The sequence below is a fragment of the Muscardinus avellanarius genome, assembly GCF_963383645.1.
Source record: "Muscardinus avellanarius genome assembly, chromosome: 8".
Taxonomy (NCBI): domain Eukaryota; kingdom Metazoa; phylum Chordata; class Mammalia; order Rodentia; family Gliridae; genus Muscardinus; species Muscardinus avellanarius.
Window position 1 is genome coordinate 117,923,941 of NC_137794.1, and position 24,978 is coordinate 117,948,918.

General features: G+C 44.8%; 1 protein-coding gene and 1 pseudogene across 2 annotated transcripts in view; both read right to left on the reverse strand.

Annotated features, from left to right (window-relative positions):
• The window catches only part of WDR27 (WD repeat domain 27), a gene marked incomplete at its 3' end in the record, with an annotated part of 160,906 nt that overhangs the window by 70,102 nt on the left and 65,826 nt on the right, over positions 1 to 24,978 (reverse strand). Inside the window, exon 26 of the mRNA XM_080700174.1 lies at positions 20,253 to 20,351. Within this exon, the coding sequence (XP_080556300.1) occupies positions 20,253 to 20,351 (99 nt within the window). The remainder of the gene's footprint in view (positions 1 to 20,252; positions 20,352 to 24,978) is intronic.
• LOC308266375 (E3 ubiquitin-protein ligase RNF146-like) lies at positions 5,623 to 11,358 on the reverse strand (annotated as a pseudogene). The gene is made up of 2 exons: positions 10,700 to 11,358; positions 5,623 to 5,889 (listed from the first exon to the last, which is right to left on the reverse strand). The product of its transcript is annotated as an E3 ubiquitin-protein ligase RNF146-like (transcript).

A 24,978-nucleotide genomic window follows, 5' to 3' on the forward strand; every position in this document is an offset into this window, starting at 1 on the left:
CTAGTATTTTGTTTAATAGTTTTGCATCCAAGTTCATCAGAGATATAGGCCTGTAGCTTTCCTTCCTTGAACTGTCTTTATTTGGTTTGGGTATTAGTGTGATCTTGGCTTCATAGAATGTATTTGGGAGAGTCCCGGTTTTTTCTATTTCGTGAAATAGTTTGAGGAGTATTGGGGTTAGCTCTTCTATAAAGGTTTTATAAAATTCACTTGGGAAACCATCTGGTCCTGGGCTTTTCTTTGATGGTAAACTCTTTATTGCTGTTTCAATCTCTTTGATTGTTATTGGTTGGTTTAAGTGTGCTATATCTTCTTGACTCAGTTTAGGAAGGTTGTATTTATCTAGGAAGTTGTCGATTTCCTCCAGATTTTCCATTTTGTTGGAGTATAGCTTTTCAAAGTAGTCTCTGATAATCCTCTGGATGTCTACACTGTCAGTAGTAATGTCTCCTTTTTCATCCCTTCTCTTCATAATTTGGGTTGATTCTCTCTTTTTTTTAAGTTAGGTTGGCCAGTGGTTTATCTATCTTGTTAATTTTTTCAAGAAACCAGCTTTTGGTTTTGTTTATTTTCTGTATTGTTTTTTATTCTCTATTTTGTTAATTTCTTCTCTAATTTTAATAATTTCCTATCTTCTGCTGGCTTTGGGGTTCAATTGTTCCTGCTTTTCAAGGGCTTAGAGGTGTGTCATTAAGTTATTTATCTGAAGATTTTCTGTTTTTCTTATGTGAGCACTCAGTGCTATAAATTTTCCTCTTAATACTGCTTTCAAAGTGTCCCAAAGGTTTTGATATGTTGTATCTTTATTTTCATTTGTTTCTAGAAATTTCTTGATTTCACCTCTTATATCTTCTATGATCCATTCTTCATTCAGAACTGTGGTGTTCAGTCTCCACATGTTTATGTTGTTTCTCTGGGTCTTCTGATAGTTGATCTCTAGTTTCATTCCATTATGGTCTGAAATGACACAGGGAAGTATGTAACATTTTTTAAATTTTCTAGTGCTCATTTTGTGTCCCAGGATGTGATCTATTTTGGAGAAGTTTCCGTGAGCAGCTGAGAAAAATGTAAACTCTGCTGTAGTTGGGTGAAATGTTCTATATGTGTCCAACAGGTCCATTTGATTAATGGTGTTCTTTAGTTCTGAGGCCTCTTTACTGACCCTTTGTCTGGAAGATCAGTCTAGTGTTGTGAGAGGTGTGTTGAAGTCTCCTAGTATTATTGTGTTGGGATTTATGTGTGACTTCATGTCACGAAGAGTTTGATTTATGAAAGTAGCTGCCCCTATGTTTGGGGCATGGATGTTGATTATTGTTATTTCCTCTTGCTGGACTATTCCTTTTACCAGTAAAATATGACCTCCTTTGTCTCTTCTAATAAGTCTGGGTTTGAAGTCTAACTTGTCTGATATCATAGTTGCTATTCCTGCTTGTCTTCAAGTTCCATTAGCATGGATTACCTTGCTCAAGCCCTTTACCTTGAGTTTGTTCCTATGTTTACTTGTAAGGTGTGTTTCTTGTAAGCAGCAGATGGATGGATTCTGGTTTTTAATCCATTTTGCCACCTTATGTCTTTTTATTGGGGAGTTGAGGCCAATTACATTCAGTGTGATTATAGAGAGATAATTTTTAATTCATAACATGTTAAGATTTTATTTGTTTGAGATACTGTTTATTCTTCTTTACTTAGTTGTCTGCTGGATGGGAAATCTTGTTTCTCTAGTTCTGGAGTGTGTTACCTATTTCTTCTTTGCAGTTAATCTACTTGAGTATTTTCTCTAGCACTGGTTTTGAAGACATAAATTCCTTCAGTTTCTGTTTGTCATGGAAGCTTCTTATTTCCCCATCTAATTTGACAGAGAGTTTTTCTGGGTAGGAAATTTTTGGCTGAAAACTGTTTTCTTTCAGAGTTTGGAATATGTTACTCCATGCCCTTCTTGCTTTCATTGCTTAGGTTAGGAAGGCTGGAGTGATTCTAATTGGTTTTCCTCTGAATGTCACTTGGCCTTTTGTTTTTGTTGCCTTTAAGATTCTCTGCCTGGCTTCCACATTGGTCATTTTGACAATTATGTGGCATGGGGATCCTCTTCTCTGATCCTGTCTAAAGGGAGTTCTGTAAGTTTCCTGGACCTGTGTATCGACCTCTTGCTCTATGTTTGGAAAATTTTCTGCTATTATTTCTTTGAAGATATTATTTATCCCTTTGGTTTCACCTTCTTTTCCCTCCTCTATTCCAATTATTCTTAGGTTAGCTCTCTTAAAATGGGCCCATATTTCTTCAATGTCAGATTCCTGCTGTCGGATTTTTTTTTATAAATTAGAAACTATGCGTTCATTTTTGGAGTGATCATCTTCTAGAAGTGAGATTCTATTCTCCATGTGGTCTAATCTGTTGTTTATACTTTGAATTGAGACCTTTATTTCAATGATTGCATCCTTTATCTCTTTTTGACTCTCTCTGAATTCTTTTTGAAAGTCCTCTATTATTTCTACAGTTATTTTCCTGATTTGATCTTCTAGAGATCTCTGAATTTCTGTGTTATCAGGTTCTGATGTTGTGGGGTTGTGAGTATTCATTGCTCTATTGTTATTCCTCTTTCCCATGATTTCAGAAGTTTGTGCCTTCTTTGGGTTCTTCCCTGGGTCACTACAACTTTACTTAAGGTGCTCTGGATCTTGAGTCTGTGGTATCTCAGTCACCACTACTCCTTTACTGGATTGTACCGTAAAGTCTCAGACCCAGGGAGTCAATGGAGGCTGCTTGAGACCATGGGTGTGGGTGCCAGGCTCGGCGTTCTCCCGCAGGTTGTTGTGACTATGGTATGATACCTCTGCCACCACCACTCTCCCACTGGGTTGGACTGCAAAAATCTCATACCCAGGTAGCCTATCTGCACAAATCCCTGGGAATGCAGTACTGGGATTTCTCCTCTAGGGGCCACAATTTGACTCACGTTTGTTGAGTGCGCTGATGGAGCTTTAGTGGACTCGGTTAATTCGCTGCTGCCGCTGCTGTCAATATGACACTGCTGTCATGACCTTGGCTGTGAGGCTGGAGTATTTCTTCTCTGGCTTTGACCTCCATTCTGAGTCCATGCAGGCTGTGCTCAGCTCGCTGTCCTCCCCTCCTCTCTGGAGCCTGGTGGGTTGTTGAGTGCGTTGGTCTGAAGCCATCCGGTGAACTCGCCGCTGCCACCGTCAGTAAGGCACTGCTGCTGCGTCCTCGGCTGTGAGGTGGTGTACCTCCTGTCAGGTTCTGAGCTGCATTCTGAGTCCCCCTCCTCTCTGGAGCCTGGTGCTGCAGGAAAGATGGCATCCGTGCCGCTCCGCACCGCAGTTCTGGCCGCAGCACTGTGGGCTGGTTTCTTTCTGGTGTCCCGTTTTTCCAGCCCTCTTTTTCTCTGTCCCTTGTATTGATAGTTTTTGTTTCTCTGCTGATGGTATTTTCTGGCTGTGAAAGGTGCTGATTTTGCGGTAATAGCGAACAATTTTTAGTGGGATTCGTAAGCCCCACTTTTTTCCGTCGTCATCTTCCCCGAACTCCCAAATACAATAATCTTTATCTGGGTAAAATGTATGTAATCTTTCTTTGTGTTATCTTGTAAATTTTATCTAAGCTTAAATGGCATCAAAAAATTTTAAATTCCAATAAAAATCAACCCCAAAGTGGTAAGAGAATATAATTACATCATCGTTGAAGAAAAGGGGGATGGTAGCCAGGATTGGCAGTGTGTATCTCTAAGCCCAGTAGGGCTTAGAGGCTGAGACAGGAGAATCTCAGGTTTGAGGCCATTCTCAGTAACTCAGGATTCCCTGTTTAAAAATAAAAAGGAGCTTGGGATGTAGCTTGGAGGTAGACTGCCCCTGGGTTCGATACCAGAGCAGAAAGGAAGAATGAATGAAAGAAAAGGTGGCGGTGAAGCACAGCGTCCCGGGCTCTGTCCTCAGAAGCCCGCCACATGAGGGCACAGGGAGAACTCCTTTGCTCTCGAGAGGAAAACTGAGGGCTGCTACCTTCGGGATGGAGATCTCCTCGCCTGCAGCAGCTCACATCTCACATCTGCCAGGCCTAACGGAGGGGTCAGGCACCGCACAGCACCCTGGGCAGGGCTGGACCTCGGGCCATGGAGGACACAGTGATAGCGACCCTGCTGTGAAGACCCCGAGTCCACACTGGAAAGCGGCCAGTCAGCCCTTGCCTCGCGAGAGTCCTCTGCGCCAGCCAGCGGGTCTTCCCTGGGCATTCCTGTGTGGACGGAGTGGCCCGAGCCTGCAGTGTGAGTCTCCCACCCTCTCCACCCTGCCTTGCTACGTGTCTCCACAGCGAGTTAAGATTTGGTTAGTAAATTATTTATTTATTTATTTATTTATTTATTTATTTAATGGTACTGGGGGTGAAGCCCAGGGGCTTTCTACCTCCGGGCTACACTTCCAGACCTATTTTATACTTTATTTAGAAACAGGGTCTCACTAAGTGGCTGAGAGCCTCACTAAGGAGCTGAGGCTGGCTTTGAACCTGTGCGATCCTCCTGTCTCAGCCTCCCAAGCACAGGAATTAGAAGCATGCGCCCCCACACCCAGCTCAAGATTTGGTTAGTAAGTTAAAGCTGAACTAGCAAACAAAATGAACAGATAGAAACTCTAAAGTTAAAAATACTTCTTTCCCTTTTTATGCCAACAAACCTGCTGACACAATATTTTCTGAAGATGATTTTACATAAAGAACCTAACACGTAGTTTCCTTACATAAATACCGGCAGCCCAAGTGCTGGCTCCAAAGGGCCTGGGCTCTGGCCCAAGCTTTCCGTGCTAACATTATCTTTGGGGTTGTTTCTTGCCAGGACCTTGGACATGATGCACAGGAGCCCCTTCTCCAAGGAGCTGAGTTCATCCTCCAGTAGATGCCGCAGCCACAGGCAGCGCCCACCTGTCATTTAGCACCTTCCTGTCTTAACTATGCAGGGGGCCCTAACTTTTGCAGTCTGAGGTGGGATGGCAACACTGGCACAGATTTCTTTTTACTTCTTTACAACTTGATGAATAGAAAATTCACTCTTGCCTTAGAATTTGGGCAATGTTAGCATCATTTTTCTTTTGTTCTTTCTTTCTCTCCTGAAGTGGAGAGCTTTCACCCTTCTCCTTAGCATACGTTTTCTTTCTCTCTCTCCTGGTGGAGAGTTCTCACCCTTCTCCTTACAGGAAATAGTCACAGCTGTCCCCTCTTTCTGCATCTCTCAAGCTTGCTGTGGGCCACTGTCGAGTAAAGGAGCACTGTGACCCCAGGACTGAGGAGTCCCTGAGGACCTGAGGGCTGTTAAGCGGGGAATTGTGGGACAGACAGACCAGCAGGACAGCACCGTCCTGCCACACCCAGAACTGCATGCCAGGCACAACTTACAGAAATTTTCTGTTGAGTATTTTCAGATCCTAGGTAACAAACCACAGAAAGTCAAACCTCAGGTAGGGGTTTGGCTACATCCATTGAGTAGGAGTTAATTTAGTCAAAACTAGATAATAGGCGGAGCCACTTAACAGGGGACATACGTGAATCGAGCCCTGCCCTCGAGCCAGGAGCTCCTCCAGAGCCACACAAGTGCTGACACGCATCTCCAATGGGGCAGGACTACCTTTGTCCAGCACCCGCTCCTTGAGTAGTGCAGAGCTCTAGATGCATGGTCCACTCTGGAGGCCATGGCAGGACGATGGCCTCAGGTGCTGGGAAGAGGAGGAGGCAGGTTGAAAGGAAGCCGTTCTGAGGAGACTGGATGCGCGGCTGAGGGAGAGGGCCTGGCACAGAGGCCCAGCTGAGCGCAGCGGCCAGAGCACTGTCTGGGAAGAGACGTACCATGTGAATGAATGAAGATGCGGGAGGGGACCTGCAGGCGGCACCCTGGGAACCCCAGAAGAGGGGCCCATAGCGGACACTGAGCCGAGCTGTCCCAGGCTGAGGAGGGGAATGTCTCACGGAGCCTGTCAGGGCATCCAGAGACTTCGGCCACCTCCTCTGCAACGCGCACTGAGGACACCCACATTGCACAGCACTTTCTTTTCTCCTAACATCCAGGAAACAACGGCTTTGTTTAGCTTGCTAGTAAAATAAAAGTAGATCTTACTCAAACCCTTGGAAGGTATTTTTTGACTTGCTTCTTTGGCCGAGTTGAGACTCATCCTGTAAGAAGCGAGCTCCACCTTGAGCCCAAGGTCTTCTCTCCTGCCTGGCGCAGCCCCACCCTCTGAGCCTGGCACTCAGCCTCCTGTGAGCCTGGCCCTGTGGCGCCTGGGGAGAGGCACTCTGCTGGGGAACATGTCCCACTTACATCTTGAAAACAAGGGCTCTCACCCCTTTTCTCTGAGCATGATTCTCTATATGCTCCTAATTCTTGACTGAGAACAATAGGAGTCTTTTCTAAAAGCAGAAAACAGTTGTTTCAATCACTTTAGTAACTTTCTGAACAGACTGCAAGACATATAGCTCTGTGATATAAATGGGCTTGCTTGGGTGTTAACTGAGATTTTTATAACTTTCTGGAATTTCTAGATTCTGGTTCCTCATGTAGATATGTGGGAGTCACCACTCTGTCCCAAGAAAACATCTGGACAGACTGAGAGCAGACTGCAGATCAGCCCCTCTCCCAGGATCCTGTAGCCACTGCCCACACCTGGAGACAGACAGGCAGCTACAGGGAGCCACCGCAGCCCAACAGCACAGACTCCCTGAGACCAGTGTCCAGCAGGAGCCACCAAGGATGCCACGGAGAAGCTGTGGAGGCCCGGCAGACACAGGCAAGAGCCACAGCTCTGGGGCCAGGCGAGGCTCCTCACTGCTGTGACTTTAGCTCTCAGAATGCCACCTGGTTCCTGCCTGACTCCTGCTGAAAGCCCTCCTCCACCCACCCATGAAGGAGAGGAAAGGAGCCTCTGGGGAAGCTCCAGAGCATGCTATGATCAGCTCAGCTCAGCATGCAGCCCATCCTTGCCCTGGCCTTGGCTGAGCTTGCCCACCAGAGCAGTCCTTGGGCCTATCAGAGCCCAACTGGGCTGGGAAGGGAAATCCCCCTCCAGCCACCACCAGGCTGTCCTGCCCCTCCTACCCTACCAGTAGGTGGAGGTTGAGAAGTGCGTATGGAGGTGGCAGTCCAGGGCCAAGGCCCACCAGAACTGGAGGCCTGCTGTGGGGAGCCATTAAGGTTTTCCCCTAAAGAATATTTCTAACTCAGCTGACTGTCCTTCACCCAGAGTCAACAAGGTTTGGGGTCAAGGAAAGTTCAAAGTTAAAAGTCTGGGAGAAGATCAGGTGGTGATGGCACAAGGGTACTGATTAACCTACCTGTAATATATGTGCTTTGGATTGGTCTTTATTGTGTTCTGGTGGTGGTAGCACGAGGATGTTGATTGACCTGTAACTGTATAAACACCTCTGGAAAAACCCAGTGTCGTCGGCGCAATAAGAGAATACTGTCCCAGGAGTAGTTGTCGACCAGTAGAGATATTGACCCAGGAGCAGGGCCAGTAGAGATAGTGGGCTGGCGGTCCCCCCCACATTAGAATAAATTAAATATTCTGAGAATCAAATTCTTAGAGTTAAATTCTTCATCCTCACGCCTCTCTTCAGAACCCATACTTTTGCCGGCTAGCTCCGGCAACCTGCCATGGGACTAGAGCAGCTCACCAACCACCACGAGAGGCCTCCCCTAGCCGTGCTTCATGACTAGAGCTCCTCACCGACTGCCATGAGAGGCCTCCCCTAGCCGTGCTTCATACCCAGGGTCCACTGAAAATCACAAGCATAATAAAAGGCAAAGCGTCCAAGACCAGATGGGATAAGGCAGGGAAACTGAGTTATATGCACTGGATTCAGAAGCAACCACAATTCAGGTATTCAGAAGCCTAGTGAATGGATGGATTCAAGAATAGCTGTGCAGTGTAAATAGGGAGAGACCCTGGGAGAGAGCCAGAAAGAAACACTTCCCAAGGGTGAAGGACGCCTGCCTTCCAGACCAGACACAGCTGGATAAAGAAGCCGAGGAGGCCAAGGCCACACTGGCAGCAAAGAGAACAAAGCACAAAGAGCAGAGAGGAGATGGGAGGAGCACGGCAAGCCCAGAGTGCACACGTGTATGATGGGTGTAATGACTGAAAGTCCCCCGGAATTAATGTTGGGCACCAACCCACAGGTCCAGGAGGCTCAGAAAACACTCGGCAGGATAAAAGCCAAACAAAACTATATATGGGCCTATCCTTTTCAAGCTACGGGAGACAAAAGACAAAGAAGAGTCTTGAAAAAAAATCAGAGGAAAACAACACCTGATCTACAGAGGGAAGAGAACAGAATTGCATCCAGCATCTCCTCAGAAGACAGGTAAGGGAGAAGAGAATGGAGAGAAATGTTTAAAGCACTGAAACAGAAAACCAACCTAGAATTCTATAAGCCTGAAAAAATTGCCTTCAGAAGGTAAGGAGAGCCGGGCGTGGTGGCACACGCTTGTAATCCCAGGATTTGGGAGGCTGAGACAGGAGGATTGTGGTTGGGGGACAGCCTTAGCTACTTAGTAAGGCTCTTGCAACTCAGTGAGACCCTGTTTCAATATAAGAATAAAAAATAGGGATGGGGGTGTTGCTTGTAGATAGAATGCCCCTGGGTTCTGTCCCCAGTATCACAAAAAAAAGTAAAGAGAAATTAAACTTTCAGAAACAAAAACTGAAGAAGAATTTGCTGCCAAATTCAAATTCAAATTGCAAATTAAAAGGAGTTCTTTCAGGAGAAAAAAAATAATATGGCTTAGAAACTCAGATCCACATAAAAAGGAGAGTCATCAAAGGAGGCCTAGGTAGGAATGAAATGGAAGCTTTCACTTTCCAATTCCTGATAGAAGGGAGGAATTCAGATTTTGTAAAGTATTCAAACTACTCATAAGCTCACATAGTGAATTTTGAAATGTATATTGCTAACTCCAGTACAACCATAAAAATAATTAAAAATTTAAGAGTTGTTATATTAAGAAAGGAGGGAGAACAAAATTATGTGAAATGCTCAACTAAAACCAACTAAACTAAAGCTCAACTAAAAAGGCAGAAAAAGAGTAGAAGATAAAAAGAGGGGCAAAGATAAAGGCAATAGATATGATGGATATAAAAACCAATGATGTCAATAGTTACGTTTAATGTCAATAACCTAAATGCACTAATTAAAAGACAGAAAATTATAGAATGGATCAAAAAGCAAAATTCAACTGATTACTATGGACAAGGTGCCACATTAAATATAAGAGTGCTTGCTTGTAAGTCAAAGTAAATCCAGGCATGTGGCACACACCTGTGACCCCAATACTTGGGAGGCTGAGACAGGAGTGCTCAAGCCTCATCAACTTAGCAAGAATTTTGGCTTAATCAGAGCAATGTGGGTCAGCTATACCAACTTCTGAAAGAGCAGATTTCAAAGCAAGGAAAGTTAGCAGAGGTAAATAAAGGCATAATGCAAGAAAGAGGCTGTCTTCGGAGAGATACATAATCTTAACGTGCATGTGCCTAGCAGAGCCTCAAACTAAGTAGAGCAAAAACTGAGGAATCTACAAGGAGAAACAGATACATCCACCATCACAGCGAGAGACTTCAGCGCCCCTCCAGCGGAAATAGGCAGACCTAGCCGGCAGAAAACCAGTGAGGACTTAGCTGAACTCAATGAAACCATCAATCAGCTGGATAGAGTTGGCATTTATAGATGACTTCATAAAACCGCAGCAAGACACACATTCTTCTCAAGCTCACATGGCACATTCACCAAGGCAGACCACATCCTGGGCCATAAAACATTCCTTAACAAATGTAAAAGAATATAAATCATACAATGCCTACTCTCTGACCACAATGGAATTTCACTAGAAATAAATAACATAATTACAAACCAAAATATGTGGAAATTGAATAACACACTTCTAAGTAGTTCATGGATCATAGAAGAAATGTCAGAATAAATAGTAAATTATTTGGATCTAAGTTAAAATAAAAATACAACTTATCAAAATGTGTAAGATAAAGCACATGCACTGCTTACAGGAAAATTTATAGCACTGAATGCAAATACAAGGAAAAAAATCTAAAATCAACAATCTAAATTTCTACCTTATAAAATTAGAAGAATAGAAAATTAAATTCAACATAAGCAGACATAAGAAGTAAAAACGAATAGAAATTAGTGAAATTGAACACAAAAAGACAGAGAACACAAAATTAGCATATCAAAAATAAAAGAGGAGGCATTTCTACAGATCCTATGGCTTTAAAAGAATGATTTAAAATACTATCAACAACTTGATGCTCACAAACTTTATCTATTTCTGAAACATAAATTATTAGCTATTTTATTTATATTTACATTTCAATAAGTTTACTATAAAATAGTTTTTATTCGTCTATTTTTTAATTTTTAAGTCCCAAATTTACATCTATTTGCACATTAAATTAAAGCTTCCTGCTTAAGGTACCAAACATCTTATTGATGCCAAATTTTAGTAATGGTTTTATGCCAATCCATGCAGAAAAATAAAATGATACAAGAGTCAGGTGAGGACTATTAATGCACAGATAATATACACACACTGGCCAAAAGAACTGAAACTTAAAAAAAAAAAACTACAAACAGACATCAAGAAAACTGGGTTATTACTAAACAGCTCTCAGCTCTTGACACCCAAGCTCCTTACTTTAAATAAATTTCTCAACACTGGAGGCTGGAAAAAAGTTCCACTCTGTGCTGATATGTTGTCCATTCCATCAGCAGAGCTCTCTCTTGCTAAATTGACAACATTCAAGTCGCAGTCTAGCCTACGTCCAGCTACTCCCTTTTCGGAATACCTATTATCTCTCACTTAATCTTCCTGCGATGTCCATGTTCATCTCCCCTACACTGAGCCGTATTTTCAAGATCAGCAGCAGACAGAAGCCCAGCAGTTAGCATTTCAGTGTTCTTTCCACCTTTGGAGAAAGCATCTTCCAGTCCTCTTCTAGTACGCACCTTACACTGCCACCACCATCTCTCCCTTCATAATACCATGCATCGTGCCTGTTTCCTCTACTGCTGCCTCGAGTGCTTCCAGTGACAGCAATGTTGGCTTGTCGAGGAAGTCCTCGGGAACTTCTTGTGGACCAAAGGCACATCACTTTCCAAGCCACGAAGCTCCCTTTACACACAGATAGCTGAAAGCATGCTTGCAGAGTAGACTGACTGGGGGAACATGTTTGCAGACAGATGGCACATTCAGGAAGTTAGAGCAGGTGCAGTATTAGAACAGGACTCATCCGCTTTCCTGTTCATGGGAAGCATGTTTATTGAGTGATCAATTTCACCACAGCCAGCCATCATTTCTATTAGAGATCCCACAGATGGCTGCCACGGTGCATAAAGAAATAAAACGTTATCTTCACAACAGTCAGGCACTTGCAGTATCTTCTCTCCCACTGCAGTCCACTCTTAGTCCATTCTTTGTGCTCTCTGGCCACAGGCTGGGCCACCTCGCATTTGACAAAATCCAACCCCCTTTCATGATAAAAATTCTCAGCAAACTAGAAATAGAAAAGAACGTCCTCAACATGATAAATAATGTTTATAAAATACAAAAAATAAAAAAACTACAGCTAACATCAGACCTAGTTTTGAGAAACTCAACGCTTTCTCAAGACAAGTTTTCTTTCTCACCACCAAACCCTTTTTTATTGTGATACTGAAGATGGAACCCGGGGCATTCTATCTCTAAGCTATATCCTCAGGCCCATTTCTTTTTTTTAACTCTGAAACAGGATTTCACTAAGAAGCACCTTACTAAGTGCTGAGGTTGGCTGTGAACCTGTAATCCTCCTGTCTCGGCCTCCCAAGTACTAGGATTACAAGCGTGAGCCACCACATTTGACTTTACCAACCTTTTTCAACATCTTACTGGAAGTACTAGATAATGTAGTAAGAGCTAAAGTGGAAATAAAAGGTATATAGATTGAAAAAAGAAACAAAATTGTCTTTGTTTATAGATGACATGATTGTCTTTGTTGATGACATAGGCTATCCAAAATAATTTACAAAATATTTTTAAATAACACTGATATAGTTAGCTTGAAGGATGAAAGGTTAATAGTCAAAACTCACTGCTTTCCCATATACTAGAAATGGACAAAAAAGACTTAAAATTTAAAATATAATGTACTTATTCTAGCACCCCCCCAAATTTAAATATTTAGGTAGAGATATAACAAAGTATGTATAAAACCTATATGATGAAAACTATGAAACTTTGCTGCATGTTTCTCCCCCCTTTGGTACTGGGAATGGAACCCAGGGGCTTTCTACCTCCAGACTATACTCTCAGACCTATTTTATATTTTGTTTGAAAACAGGGTCTCACGAGTTGCTGACAGCCTCACTAATTAGCTAAGGCTGGCTTTGAACCTGCCTGATCTTCCCGTCTCAGCCTCCCAAGAGCTGGGATTACAAGCATGCACCATCACACCCACCTTTTGCATATGTTTTAAAAAGGTAAATAAACAGGTATTCTATGCCCTTGCAAAAAAAAGACTCAATATTGACAAAATGTCAGTTATTTCCAACTCAGTCTACAGATTTAATATGATTCCAATAAAAATCCCAGTAACTTATCTTTTGGATCTCAAGGAACTGATTCTAAAGTCTGAAGGAAGAGGCAAAAACCTCAAATAGCCAAAACAATCTTGAAGAGCAAGTAAGAGGACTGGCACTTCCATATTTCAAGAGCCACCAAAAAGGTACGGCAATGCAGCAGACAAACAGATCAATGCCAGTGAGTACTGGCAATGCAAGAGGCAATCAGGTCAATGGAAAAGAGAGCCCAGAATAGAACCACACACACGGAGTCCATGGATCTTGTGCAAAGGATTAAAGGCAGTTCTATGGAGTTGAGACTGTCATCCAACACGTGCTCAGTAACTGGACATCCACATGCAAGAGAAACTCGAGAGACACACACCTGCCACGATGCCAGCTCGATGCAAGTGGAAACCTCTCATGCCTGGAGAACGTGGTGGGAACCTAGGTGACCTTGGGCTTCACCGTCACCTTTCAGATCAAATTTGGAGTTTCCGGGTAGAAACGCCTACCAACCAGTGGAATTGGGCCTGCTGGAGATGAACGGACCCCCAGCCAAGGCTCAGACAGCGGTTTGAGATGAGATATGGACTGATGGAGCCAAGAGATGCTCAGAGCCAGGAGAGCTCTGTACCCAGCCTGACCTGCTACGGCCAACCTGCCCTGCCAGCCTCCAGGAGAGTCCCTGGGTTCCAAGAACAGAGCGACTGGCGCAGTCACTGAGTGCGACCAGAGGGAGTGGGGCTGGTGATGGAGAAACAGAGCCTGCAAAGTGATAACTGAGCCTGACCAGCATCCTGACCAGGGCAGGCTTGGCAAACCTGGCTCCTGCCTCACAGCCTCACCTACGGTGCTGCACCTGTGTCCCCAGGTAATCTGCATCACTCTCGCTGTAAGGTGCCATGAGCAGACAGTGTATCTACAAAGAAATCCTCCAAAGAGATGAGAAGCTGGCTGGGTGTGGGGGCACACCAGTAACCCCAGTACTTGAGAGGCTGAGACAGGAGGCCTGCAGGCTTGAGACTGGACTTGACAACTTAACAAGACTCTCCGCAACCTGGTAAGACCCTGTTTCAAAAAATAAAAATAGAAAGGTCTGGGGATTTAGCTTGGAGGTAGAATGCCCCTGAGTTCAATCCCCAATACAAAAGAAAAAGGAGGAGGAGGAGGAGGAGGAAGAGGAAGAGGAGGAAGAGGAGGAGAAAAGGATGAGAGGAGTAAGAGGTGGAGGAGGAGGACAAGATGGAGGAGGAGGAGAAGAGGAAGAAGAGGAGGAGGAGGAGAGGAAGATGAGAGGAGGAAGAGGTAGAGGAGGAAGAGGGAGGAGGAGGAAGAGGAGAAGATGGGGGAGGAAGAGGAGGAGGAGAAGAGGAAGAGGAGAGGAGGAAAAGGTAGAGGAGGAGGAAGAGGAGGGAGAGGGGAGGAGGAGGAGGAGGAAGAGGAGGAAGAGAGGGAGGAGGAGGGGGAGGAGAAGAGAAGCAGGAAGAGAAGAGAAGGAGGAGGAGGAGAGGAGTAAGAGGGAGAGGAGGAGAGGAGTGAGAGGGAGAAGAGGAAGAGGATATGGAGGAGGAGGAGAGGAGGCAAAGGATGAGGAGGAAGAAGAGCGATGCCTTCCATAGGTGCTGCAGCCCCAGAGCCCCTGGCCTCGAGGACCCAGCTGTCCTGAGGTCTGGCCCTGCCCCCAGCATCCGCCAAGGCCCAGAACGTAGCTACAGGAGCTCGTGGCCCTGAAGTGTCCTCAAGGTCACCGAGTCCCTGGCCCTCGGGACAAGCTGCATGGCTGGGCAAGGTAGAATTTCTGTGGTGACCATTTATCAGTTTCACTGATATGTCAGTAAGGGAGGCATTATCAAGCTGTGATTTTCCAATGTCACTCTAATGGGGACTGAGCCTGTATTGATTGCTAATAAGGCAATGTTAATTGCTAATAAGATCAAGCTTTCATACTTAAGTAAAACAATAAAATCCTTTTCCCTGTCTCTAAGCTGTCAGCCAAGAGCTATGTACAAGGTTGGCCTTGGTCAGCTCAAAGTTGGCTGTTAGCCTGGCTAAATTTACAGGCACCTGTACTTAGAAAACAAATTATATAGACTCTCACAATAGTTTAGACTAAGGTTAAAAGATGGATAAGCAAGCTATATTCCCTCAATATTAATTATTAATAACACAAAAGTGATACCCCAAACCTCTATACTTTAAAATCCTATATTCCTATGTCTCTCTTTTCTTTATTATAAAACAAGTTTTCAACATAATAAGTAATTTCTAGGAGAGAGATAAGAAAAATCTGAGAACTCACCAAGGACATAAGTGGACAATACATGCTTCAAACTTTAAGCATTAAAAATAAAACCAAAAACAAAGCAGGCTTCTACCATGCAGCCCCCTGACATTGCTAACCAAGTAACACGTTTTGATCAGTCTTGTCAAATCTGTCTGTCCCTTTGAGGATGAACAAAGGAGGCTACAGCAAAGGTGCACACAGAAGAGATAACTGATGGGCCTGCACCTGCTTGTGGTGGGAAAGAGGACCACTCGCTAGACAGGATGGGGAAAAGGAGATAACACTTTCTTATAAAACGCATGTGTTCATTTTGTCTATTTACTTTGTATGTATTTCCTTGGTGTCTTACTTTCAAGGCACTCCACTGTGTGCTTTGATTGTTCTGTTCCCCCTTTCTACCTTGTAATAATAAAACTTTGCTTAAGCTTGCAGGAGTGCAATTCTGACTTTTTTCTAAACTAGCTAAGAATAAGAACCCATGGCAACATCCCAAACTATAACAATTCCGTATTGTTTAGATCAACTAGCAAAGGAATCTGGATTCAGGACCCATTTGGGTTGACACAAGGACAGACACTCAGTGCTCAGTCTTTCTCTGGGCCTCACACTCTACACAGGACCAGGGAAATGCTTTCTAAAAGAAGCTGAGCAGAAGGTATCAGAGCTGAATTTGGTACCAAGAGATTTCAAGCCCAGCCATTGCCTACACTAGACCAGGTACTACTGAAACCTTAATGTAGCTTCAAAGATAGAATTACTATTTATCATGCTTGGTTTTGTTGAGAGAGACAGAGAGAGGGATCCTATGGGAGCCAGGGTCAGAGCCATATGCCCCGTGTGTGAGAATGGCACAGTGCTGGGCAGAGTGGCACCCTCAGGCACCATGAACACCTCAAGGATGGCGGGACCAGACTCAACCCTCCATGGGCTCCTGCCCCACCATGGCCCAGGCAGAACAGGGTCCCCCAGGTGAACCATGCACAGGACCAGGGCTTGGGCTATGGCAGTCACGCAGGGCTGTGTGTGGTATCAGTTGAAGGACCAGGAAGACAGAGCTCTGGCAACAGGTAGGATGGATGTATGGTGTTGGGTGTGACTATGAGAAACACCCATGGGTGCACCCTGCCTGTGGCCACAGCACAAGGAAGCCAGGCAGACACCTTGGGGAATGGGCATGTGTCTACCCTGGTATCTAAAGTGCAAAACTCATTCTGAGCAACTTCTCAAAACTCCCAATAAGGAAATGTCCTTCCGTTCTGCTTAAATAGCTTGAATTCTTATGGAAATTCCAAGGTTTCAGGGGAATTCCTAATGGGCTCCCTCATATCTTCCCAGCAACAAATAAAAGTGTCACATCGCAAACACGCACTACTGCAGACACTATTGCAAAACTCCAGAAGATATTTTCCACTGGCCACTAGACTAAAGGAGACACACTGAGAAACACAGATGGCCTAGCCCAAGTGGTGGCTGTGCCTCCTGGAAGACTTGTTGGAATCCCCCTGCAGCCCACAGCTGGCCAGCCTTGGGAGCATCAAACATGGAGCTCCAGGGTCCTGCTTTTAGGGAGAGCCAAGGACCACACTCCATCAGTGCCTCTGTCCATTACTGTGACAACCACCACAGAGAGCAGGCCAGGTGGCCAGAAGGAGGAGTCAAAGCCAGTGACCAGCCTGCCCCAACACAACAGCCCAGGGAGCAGGAACATCTTGCTGGGGCGGGAGGCCAGCGCCCTACCCCAGAGGACATAAAGAAAAACTGTGTACATGTGAGATACATAGAGACCCAGTGTAGGGAGCCATTAAGGTTTTCCCCTAAAATAATATTTCTGACTCAGCTGACTGCCCTTAGCCCAGAGTCAACAAGGTTTGGAGTCACAGAAAGTTCAAAGTAAAAGGTCTGAGAGAAGATCAGGTGGTGATGGCACAAGGGTATTGATTGACCTGCCCGCAATGTATGTGTTCAGGTGGTGATGGCACGAGGGATTGATTGACCTGAAACTGTATAAATACAACAAGAGAAATGAACCTGGGGTTGGCCCAATAGAGATTGGTTACCCTCACTTGCTAGAAGAGAAATGAACAAATTTCTAAGTACATATGATCTCCCAAAATTGAACTAAGAGAATATAAAAAACCCTCAACAGAGTAAAAACAACAAAAAATGAGATTGAATCAGTAATAAAAGTACTGCAACAAAGAAAAGCCCAGGACTAGGCAGATTTACTGCTGAATTTTACTGGACTTTTTTAAAGAAAAATTAATATCAATGTTTCTCAAACTGTTCCATAAAATAGGAAGGGAAGGAACCTTTCCAAATTAATTCTACAAAGCTAATATTATCCTGTTTCCAAAACCAGATAAAGATACCACAAAAAAAAAGGAAAACTGTAGACCAGTATTCTAAAATTCTCAATCAAATACTTACAAATCCAATTCAACAACACATTAAAGAGATTATGAACCAAGATCAAGTTGATTTCATTCCAGGGACACAAGAATGGTCAAACATGTGCAAATCAATAAACACAGTACAACACATAAATAGAATCAAGTATACCACAGACTTCTCAACAGACATAGAAAATGTATTTGACAAAATTCAACATCTTTTCAGGATAGGATCTCTGAAGAAACTAGGTAAAGAAGGATGATACCTAAAAATAACAAAGGCTATATACAACAGACTCATAACCAACATCATACTGAATGGGGAAAAACTGAAAATGTTTCTTCTAAAATTAGGAATGAGACTAGGGTATCCACTCACACCACTCCTATTCAATATAGTACACGCTGGCTTAAGAGACCCTGTTTCCAAATAAAAATGTAAAAATAGGTCTGGGAGTATAGCCCGGAGGTAGAAGGGCTTCCAGGAACCCCAGTACCACCAAAATAATAATAATAATAATAATAATAATAATAATAATAATAATAAAATAAAATAAAAACTGAGCAATAACAGTGATAAAAAGATACCTTAAGCCGGGTGTGGTGGCGCACGCTTATAATCCCCACGCTTGGGAGGTGGAGACAGGAGGATAGTGCAGGTTCGAAGCCAGCCTCATTGGCTTAAGAGACCCTGTTTCCAAAATAAAAATATAAAATAGGTCTGCGAGTATAGCCCGGAGGTAGAAGGGTTTCCAGGAACCCAAGTACCACCAAAATAAATAAATAAATAAATAAAACCTTAAAATCATGTCTCAGCACTTATTGGTAGAGGCTTAAAACATTAACTTTTGAGAGGAGACAACGGGATGTGGACAGAAGGGAGGAAGAATAGAAGGCAGGTGGCTCTTCAACATGGTGGACAGCATCCCTCAGCTGAGGGTCTGAACAGATCAAAGGTGGGAAAAGAGGGAGGTGCTCCCTACTGGGCATTTGAGCAGGGCCACTGGTCTTTTCCTACTTTGGTCTGGACTCATCTCTGCTACACTCCCTCTTTGATTTCTAATTCTTCTCTCCAGTCCTGAAATTTGGATAAGCTCTCTCTGGTTTTCGACACGGAGCTTATCTACTGCTAGCATAGAGTGGGCACTCAATAAAAAACCAATAAACCAATAGATATTTAACTGACCAACTGAATTAACAAATGGCCTATGATACAGCAGTATCTTACTCTGTGGCTGAACCGCTTAACAATTCTGCTGAGTCTTGAGATCCCATTGATTTGCATGTGTATTAGAAATACTTTTTCAAAAGTTCTGAGCTGGTTCCTTGAGCTTGCAGCTCATTCTTCTGTGCTGGTAGCCAGCATGACCTCATGTTACAATAACAAGGTCACCAGCCTGGTCTTGGTGGCAAGCAAGACCCAGGACGCTGGCTGTGCAACACAGACCAGGGCCCACCTTTGTCTTTTTCCAAAAGTCAGACGTAAACTATGTAATAGATATACTGGTATCTGAAGATTAACATTACTATGATAATGATTTAAAGAGTGTAGTCGTTTTCATTTAAGTTGCCAGCTACATACACACATACATATATACTCTGACTAAAAAAGAATTAAGTTGCATATTACATACTAAAGGCCAGTGGTTACTATGGAGTACCCTATATTAGTTTTGTTATGTTTATGTAATAACCAACTGGTTAAGCAAACATTTAAATGGTATCAGATAAATACTTTGACTCTCATCAAAAAACACAGAATTAAAAAAGCAAAACACACTGACACTGAACACACATGGCCCAATGGATGCACCGTGATCCTTCAGGTAAGTCCAGCATTATCACAGCACTGACCCCACCAGGCCTGCAGGTGGAGGAGTGGTGGTGCTGCCACCTGCTGACTATCCCGAGGCCACTCCGCCAAGCTGGCCTTTGCCCAGCTCACAGCAGCCTCCCTCTGCACTACCTCACACCGAGCCCAAGACTGCAGGGTCCTCCTGTTCTGAGTGGCTTGGTTCCTGGTCACTGAGCCAGAAGCACTTCCCAAATGGTCCTCCAGGCACTCGTCAGAGATGGTGCTCACGGGAAACACTGTCCCTTCTCCTCCCACATCACTAGACCACATCTGCCTCCACTGAATACCCACGTGTGACAGACCTGAATCACCTTTCTCACTGAGAGTTCTCGAGTATTCAGACCTCCCTCAGCCCGGGCCTTCTAAAGGACATTTGATGCCAAACACTGCCTGTTCAAATCAGCCAACAGCCACACCATCCGTGACCCGGCACCCAGCCGCAACCCGTGTGGTCTCAGCTTCACCCTCCTAACTCCATAGTTCTTGATCACTCCTCCAGCTCACAGGGGAAATGTGGCTGAAATCAGAACACAGACTCAATAACCCAAAAGGTATGCTAAAATATCCAGAACAGGTGATGGCAAGCTATTGCCAAGAAAAGCAAGGGCACTTCCTTCTGCCAGTATCGGCTGGTACTGGAGCAAGTGACACCTGATCCAGAAGCCCAGCTCAGTCTCCTCTGTAACAGGGAGGACAGTGGGGTTCTAAGTCCTCGTCAACAGGGAACTGAAAAGACAACAGGGTCCACGAAGGTGCCAGGCATCACCGACAGCCATGCTGGCCACGGCAGGACAGGCATTCCCAGGCAGGAACTCAGTACGCTGTAAAGGTGAACCATGTGCCAGGCACAGCACCCTCCCCTGCGGGGCAACAGCCCACTGCCTGGCCTGGCAAGAAAGGGCAGGTTAACAGAGCACCTACCTGCTGGGTCAGGCAAAGCTCAGAGCCGCAGAGCATCACCACTCTCTGAACAAAGCCCACCAAGGTTTATTTCCTAATTTCCTTCTCTGCAGTCAATGAAAACTAGCACATAATCTTAAATAATATAAAACTTCCCCAGGATAGTTAGACACAAAAAGTGAGAGGTGAGAGCACATTCAGAGAACCTCCAGGGGCATACCTGGGGGGCCGAGGGGTTGAAGGCCACTGCAGTGATGGTGTCTGTGTGTCCTGCCAGCCGTTGGGAGTAGGTGCTGGAGCCCAGTTCATACACGTATGCCTAGGAGACAAGAGGGTGAGGCTGAAGTGACTGGGAGCCGTGACCCACACATACCAGGCAGAGAAGACCAGCGTGCGGCCTCGTGGATGCTCCAAGTTCAGGGTGGAAACACAGGTCTGCAGATGGCACCCAATAGCATCGGTAGGTCGGAAAAGGCCAGGCAGGGGTTAAGCATCTATTTTACTTGTGAACAGATGCTATCGCTGAAGCCAAAAATGCCAGGTGATTTGCAACAGAACAAGTTCCTCTGGTGAGAAGAGGAAAAGCTGAAGAAGCAAAGGCACAAGAAGTAGGAGAGCCGGAAGCCAGGAGCAGGAGTGGAGGTCAGAGCCACGCAGCAAGCCTCAGGACTCCCACTCCAAGCTGACAGGAAGCCAGCTACTACAGGAAGTCAGGAAGTCCAGCAAGGGAGGCCAGGCTAGTGCCCTTAGACTCCAGGGAACTGGGCTGTAGGCCAATAGGAAGAAAGTGCCAGAGTCTGCATCTCAGCGGGGTCTGGAGGGTGAGGCCCCATGCTGCATCAGCATCCACCTGCAGAGAGCAGGTGAGGCCCAACAGTGAAGCTGAGGAGCTGAGAAGATGGGCAACTAGAAGGCAGATTCTGAAACATGGGGGGGTTGTGGCTATTTTTTCAAATGACTCCAGTGACTCTCTTTTGTTAAAAGCCTTCCCAGCTATTCATTATGTATTTACCCAATTGTAAGTGGGAATTGATCCTGTACTTAATTGCATGAAATCTCAGAATACATATGACATCATATATTTTAAAGGAGCATAGGTAAATTATCTACAAAAGGGGGTTTTCATTTTCTGGATAAAATGGAATAGTCAACACATCATTTGGCCCAGAAGGCTCATGAATCATCTAGTCATGATGACTAGTAGGTAACAAAACCGAAATATTAGAAATATTAGACATACAGGACTCATTGACTGTACTTTTTCTACTTGGTATCAGTAATTCCAGAAAGACAGGAAATGCCTTGGATAATATAGCAGAATTGTGAATATTGTATTACATAACAGCCTTAGAGTATAATATGCAAGGAAATGTTTCAATTAGAGGTACTAACTCTTCATCAAAGAGAAATAATTCATAGATAAAACACATTAAGAAACTTGAGATTAAACATGGAAGTAAATCTTATACCAGAACTAAATTAAGGAGGCCTGTGGAAAGGGAAAGAAAAAGAAAGCAACCTTTATTCAGGCAAAAGATGAGGCTGTGGCACAGGTCACGGGGCTGGGTGCGGCACACTGCTGAGACACCTCCACGGGGACAGCTGGAGACTGAGTGTACCCTGGAGAAGGGCAGGTTGGGCAGGACTGCGATGGCCCACCATGGCTCTCCACTCTGCTGACTGTGTCCCCAGGGAGGCAGTATTTTTTTTTTTTTTTTGGCCTCTACAAGGGTCTCCTCACAAGAACAGGGAAAGAATTGCAAACAGAGACACATTCTGCATCTCTAAGACTTCACAATAGCGTGATATTGTCCACAGGGGACTCAACTGTCATATGATGCTTAGTTTGCTTTTTAAATTAATTCCAGAAACGACATATTTTCAATACTGTGCAAACTCCAAATCACTAAATTTTTAGTTCACAGAATTGCTTTTCTCAGAAGACCAAAACGTTCAACTTTGAGAAGGCCTTGTTTAAAGTCACAGTAAGAGAAAGTGCCTGCTTCCAACATGAAGCAGGCTCCAAGAGAATACCCTCATTTCGCATTTTCCCCAATTTTTCCAAATGTCTTTCAGTTATTTTATGTAAACAGAAATGAAAATAAGACCCATGGTTGTGTGTTCTCCAAAGTCATTTACCTCTCTCCCTTTCCCCCCTTTTTTTCCTAGTGCCTTCCACTTCTTGAGGACACTGGACTACCTCGTGTCCAACTTCCCACATTCAGGGTGCCCGTGTCCTTGTGTATCCTTAACTGGTCCCATTATCTTGAGTATTTACTATAAGCTGAGTGACCTCGAAAGACACCACTTGATCCAGGTTCCATGTTTTTGCAAGCATCCTTCAGATATGGGGCTGTGTCTGGTGGAATGTCTGCACTGTCCTGGGCTTCCTGAGGGTGCGGGCCAGCGACCCAGCTTGTGTCTGTGAGAGGCTCCCTGGAAAGTCTCCTTTAAGGTAGGAAGCACATGAAGCAGGAGCTGCGCCCTTTGCTCACAGCTGTGGCGAGGTGTCCTGAGCAGAGCTCTTGTGCTGGCTCCGGGTGGCACCAAGTCCTTCTCAGCCCAGCAGAGCCCTCCGCTCTGCCTTGGCACGTGCCAGCCTGGCTGCCTAGTCCAGCCATTGCAGGGTTCCCATTTCTCTGGCTGAACGATATACCCCATGGTATGTCTGTGCCACATTGATGGGTATCCTGACCCTTGTGAACAACTGTACATTGGAACTATTCCCTTTCAGTGATCACATCTGGGAGTTACCCCATCTAACCAAGCAGGTAAACACCTCCAGTGCTCCATAAAATGGTAGCAGGACTGAAAGGCCCTCTTGCTTCATTCTGACCATAAGCACCATCTCTACGGCTTCTCAGTAAGATGCTGGCTTAGGGGCTAAGAATTTTGTCATTTGAAAGAAGTATTCATTGGTTCCTCTTTTACCAGATGTATTAAGAGAAATAAATCTGGAATGCTGCTGAAAAGCCTTTACTGCATCTATGTAGATGAGTATATGATTCTTCATTTAGTACCAGGTAGTAATATAAGTTTCCTAATGCATCTCTTCACATTCTCTTGCCCACCCAGCAGCTTGTGTTCTTGGCTCTGCAGGACTGCTGGGAACTCCATGCTCCTTCCTATGGGCTTTCTGTTCAGAGCTCAGCTTCTAGCCCTACTCAGCTCAGAGCTCAATACATCAGGCAAAGATATATTCAAACATCAGGCATAGTGCCCTGTTCTTGTGGCCACGAAAGCGTCAGTTTTTGTTGCTTTTTTTTGCTCTCTTTGTCTTTACAGTATCAATAAGAGCTCTACCAATCTTAAACACAGCCTCGTCACTTACCCCCCGCCACACACACACACACACACACACACACACACACACACACACCTGCAGCCTCCAGGTGGCCTGGAATCTAGACCTCTCTCCATCTCAGAAGTAAAATCCTTCAGAGGAGGCCAGTGTAGAAGCTGAGCACCTCCTGGGCAGCCCAAGTCCTGGCCACCTCGCAGTGCTTTGGCACTTGGTGTGGGAGCGTCTAGGGCTCAGGCAGGAGCCCAGGCCAGCTCCAGGCTGTTCCAGCCCATTCAGCACTGAGCTTTGACCTGAGGAAGAGAACTCTGGACAACAATAATGAAGAGAGTTGGTGATAATGAAGACATCGCTAATAATAGTTGATAATTACTCTTTTCAACTAGGAGAACATGGGCTGACGGAACACTGAGGAGGGGGAGAACTCACGAGGTGGCTCAATTTTATGGGTGGAGGAACTATAGTGAACACTGCTTAAATCCCTGAGAGCAATGTTGGAATATAAACTGTTACGGTTTAAGAATATGTTATGGTTTTGGGGAAACTGTCCCCAAGGACCCTTGTTAGGGTTCCGGATACAATTTCCCTCAAAACACAAAAAACCCAAAAACAGAAAAACAGAAAAACCGCAGGTTCGTGTCCTGAGCTAAGGATAAGTATACAGTAGCCCAGACTCTTGCTGAAGATTTAAAAGAGTTTATTAAAAAGATAGGAATACAGAAGACAGTTACAGCCCATGCCATTCAGAAATGTCACGGGAAGGGGGGGGGGGTCGAACGAATTCACCAAGATACAACATGTGGACCAGACTTCTTATACACATGACCTCCATCTTGTTCACGTAATTCTGATGTAGTAAAAATCCCTGTAAAGTACCTCCCCTTACCTTGTAAGGTACCTCCCCTTCCCAAGGTGTCTTTCACAAAGGTCAATCCCCTCCTCCCATCCTAGCTAGATTACTATGTAGATCTGTCTTTAGAAAGAGGAAGTCCTAGCTCCCCTCTCCTATGGACTTGCTAATTACTTTTAGCTAAGTCAATCTAAGTTTCAATAGATTTTTGCTTCCTGACTGAAACCAAGACCAAGTCTTTCACAGATTTGCCCCTCACCCAATTTTTGAAATATCTTAATAATTAGAGCTATCTCAAATCTTCCTAAGCCATTCCCAATACTGGTACACAAACCACATGTGTAGATGTAAAGCCTAATTATCAGAGTAGAGATGATAACTGAAATATTGGCAGTAAATAAGAGGAAGACACATGAAGAATGTGTGAAATGAGAAAACAGAGTCCAACCCAGGAGGCCCCGCAGTGGGGCAGGGCAGGAGCCAGCAGGGGACAGCCCAGGACCCAGGCGCAGGAGGAACAAACCAGGACCCAGGTGTTCCCAGGAGCCCAGTGGCCTGGCCAGGCAGCCAGTGATCCCCCACCCCACAGAGAGCCCCAAAGGAAGGAGGGCTGCACACCCACACCTGCATGGGGTGGGGGAGTGGCAGTAGGCTGAGCTGCCACTCACACCCCGGTATCCTGCTGTGAAGTGTCATCAGGAAAACAAACAACAAAACTGGGCTTTCCTGGAAACCGGGTAGAAAATGGAGTACTGTGGACCCTACCCTTCCTCTCACAGGCTGCTCCCACACCTG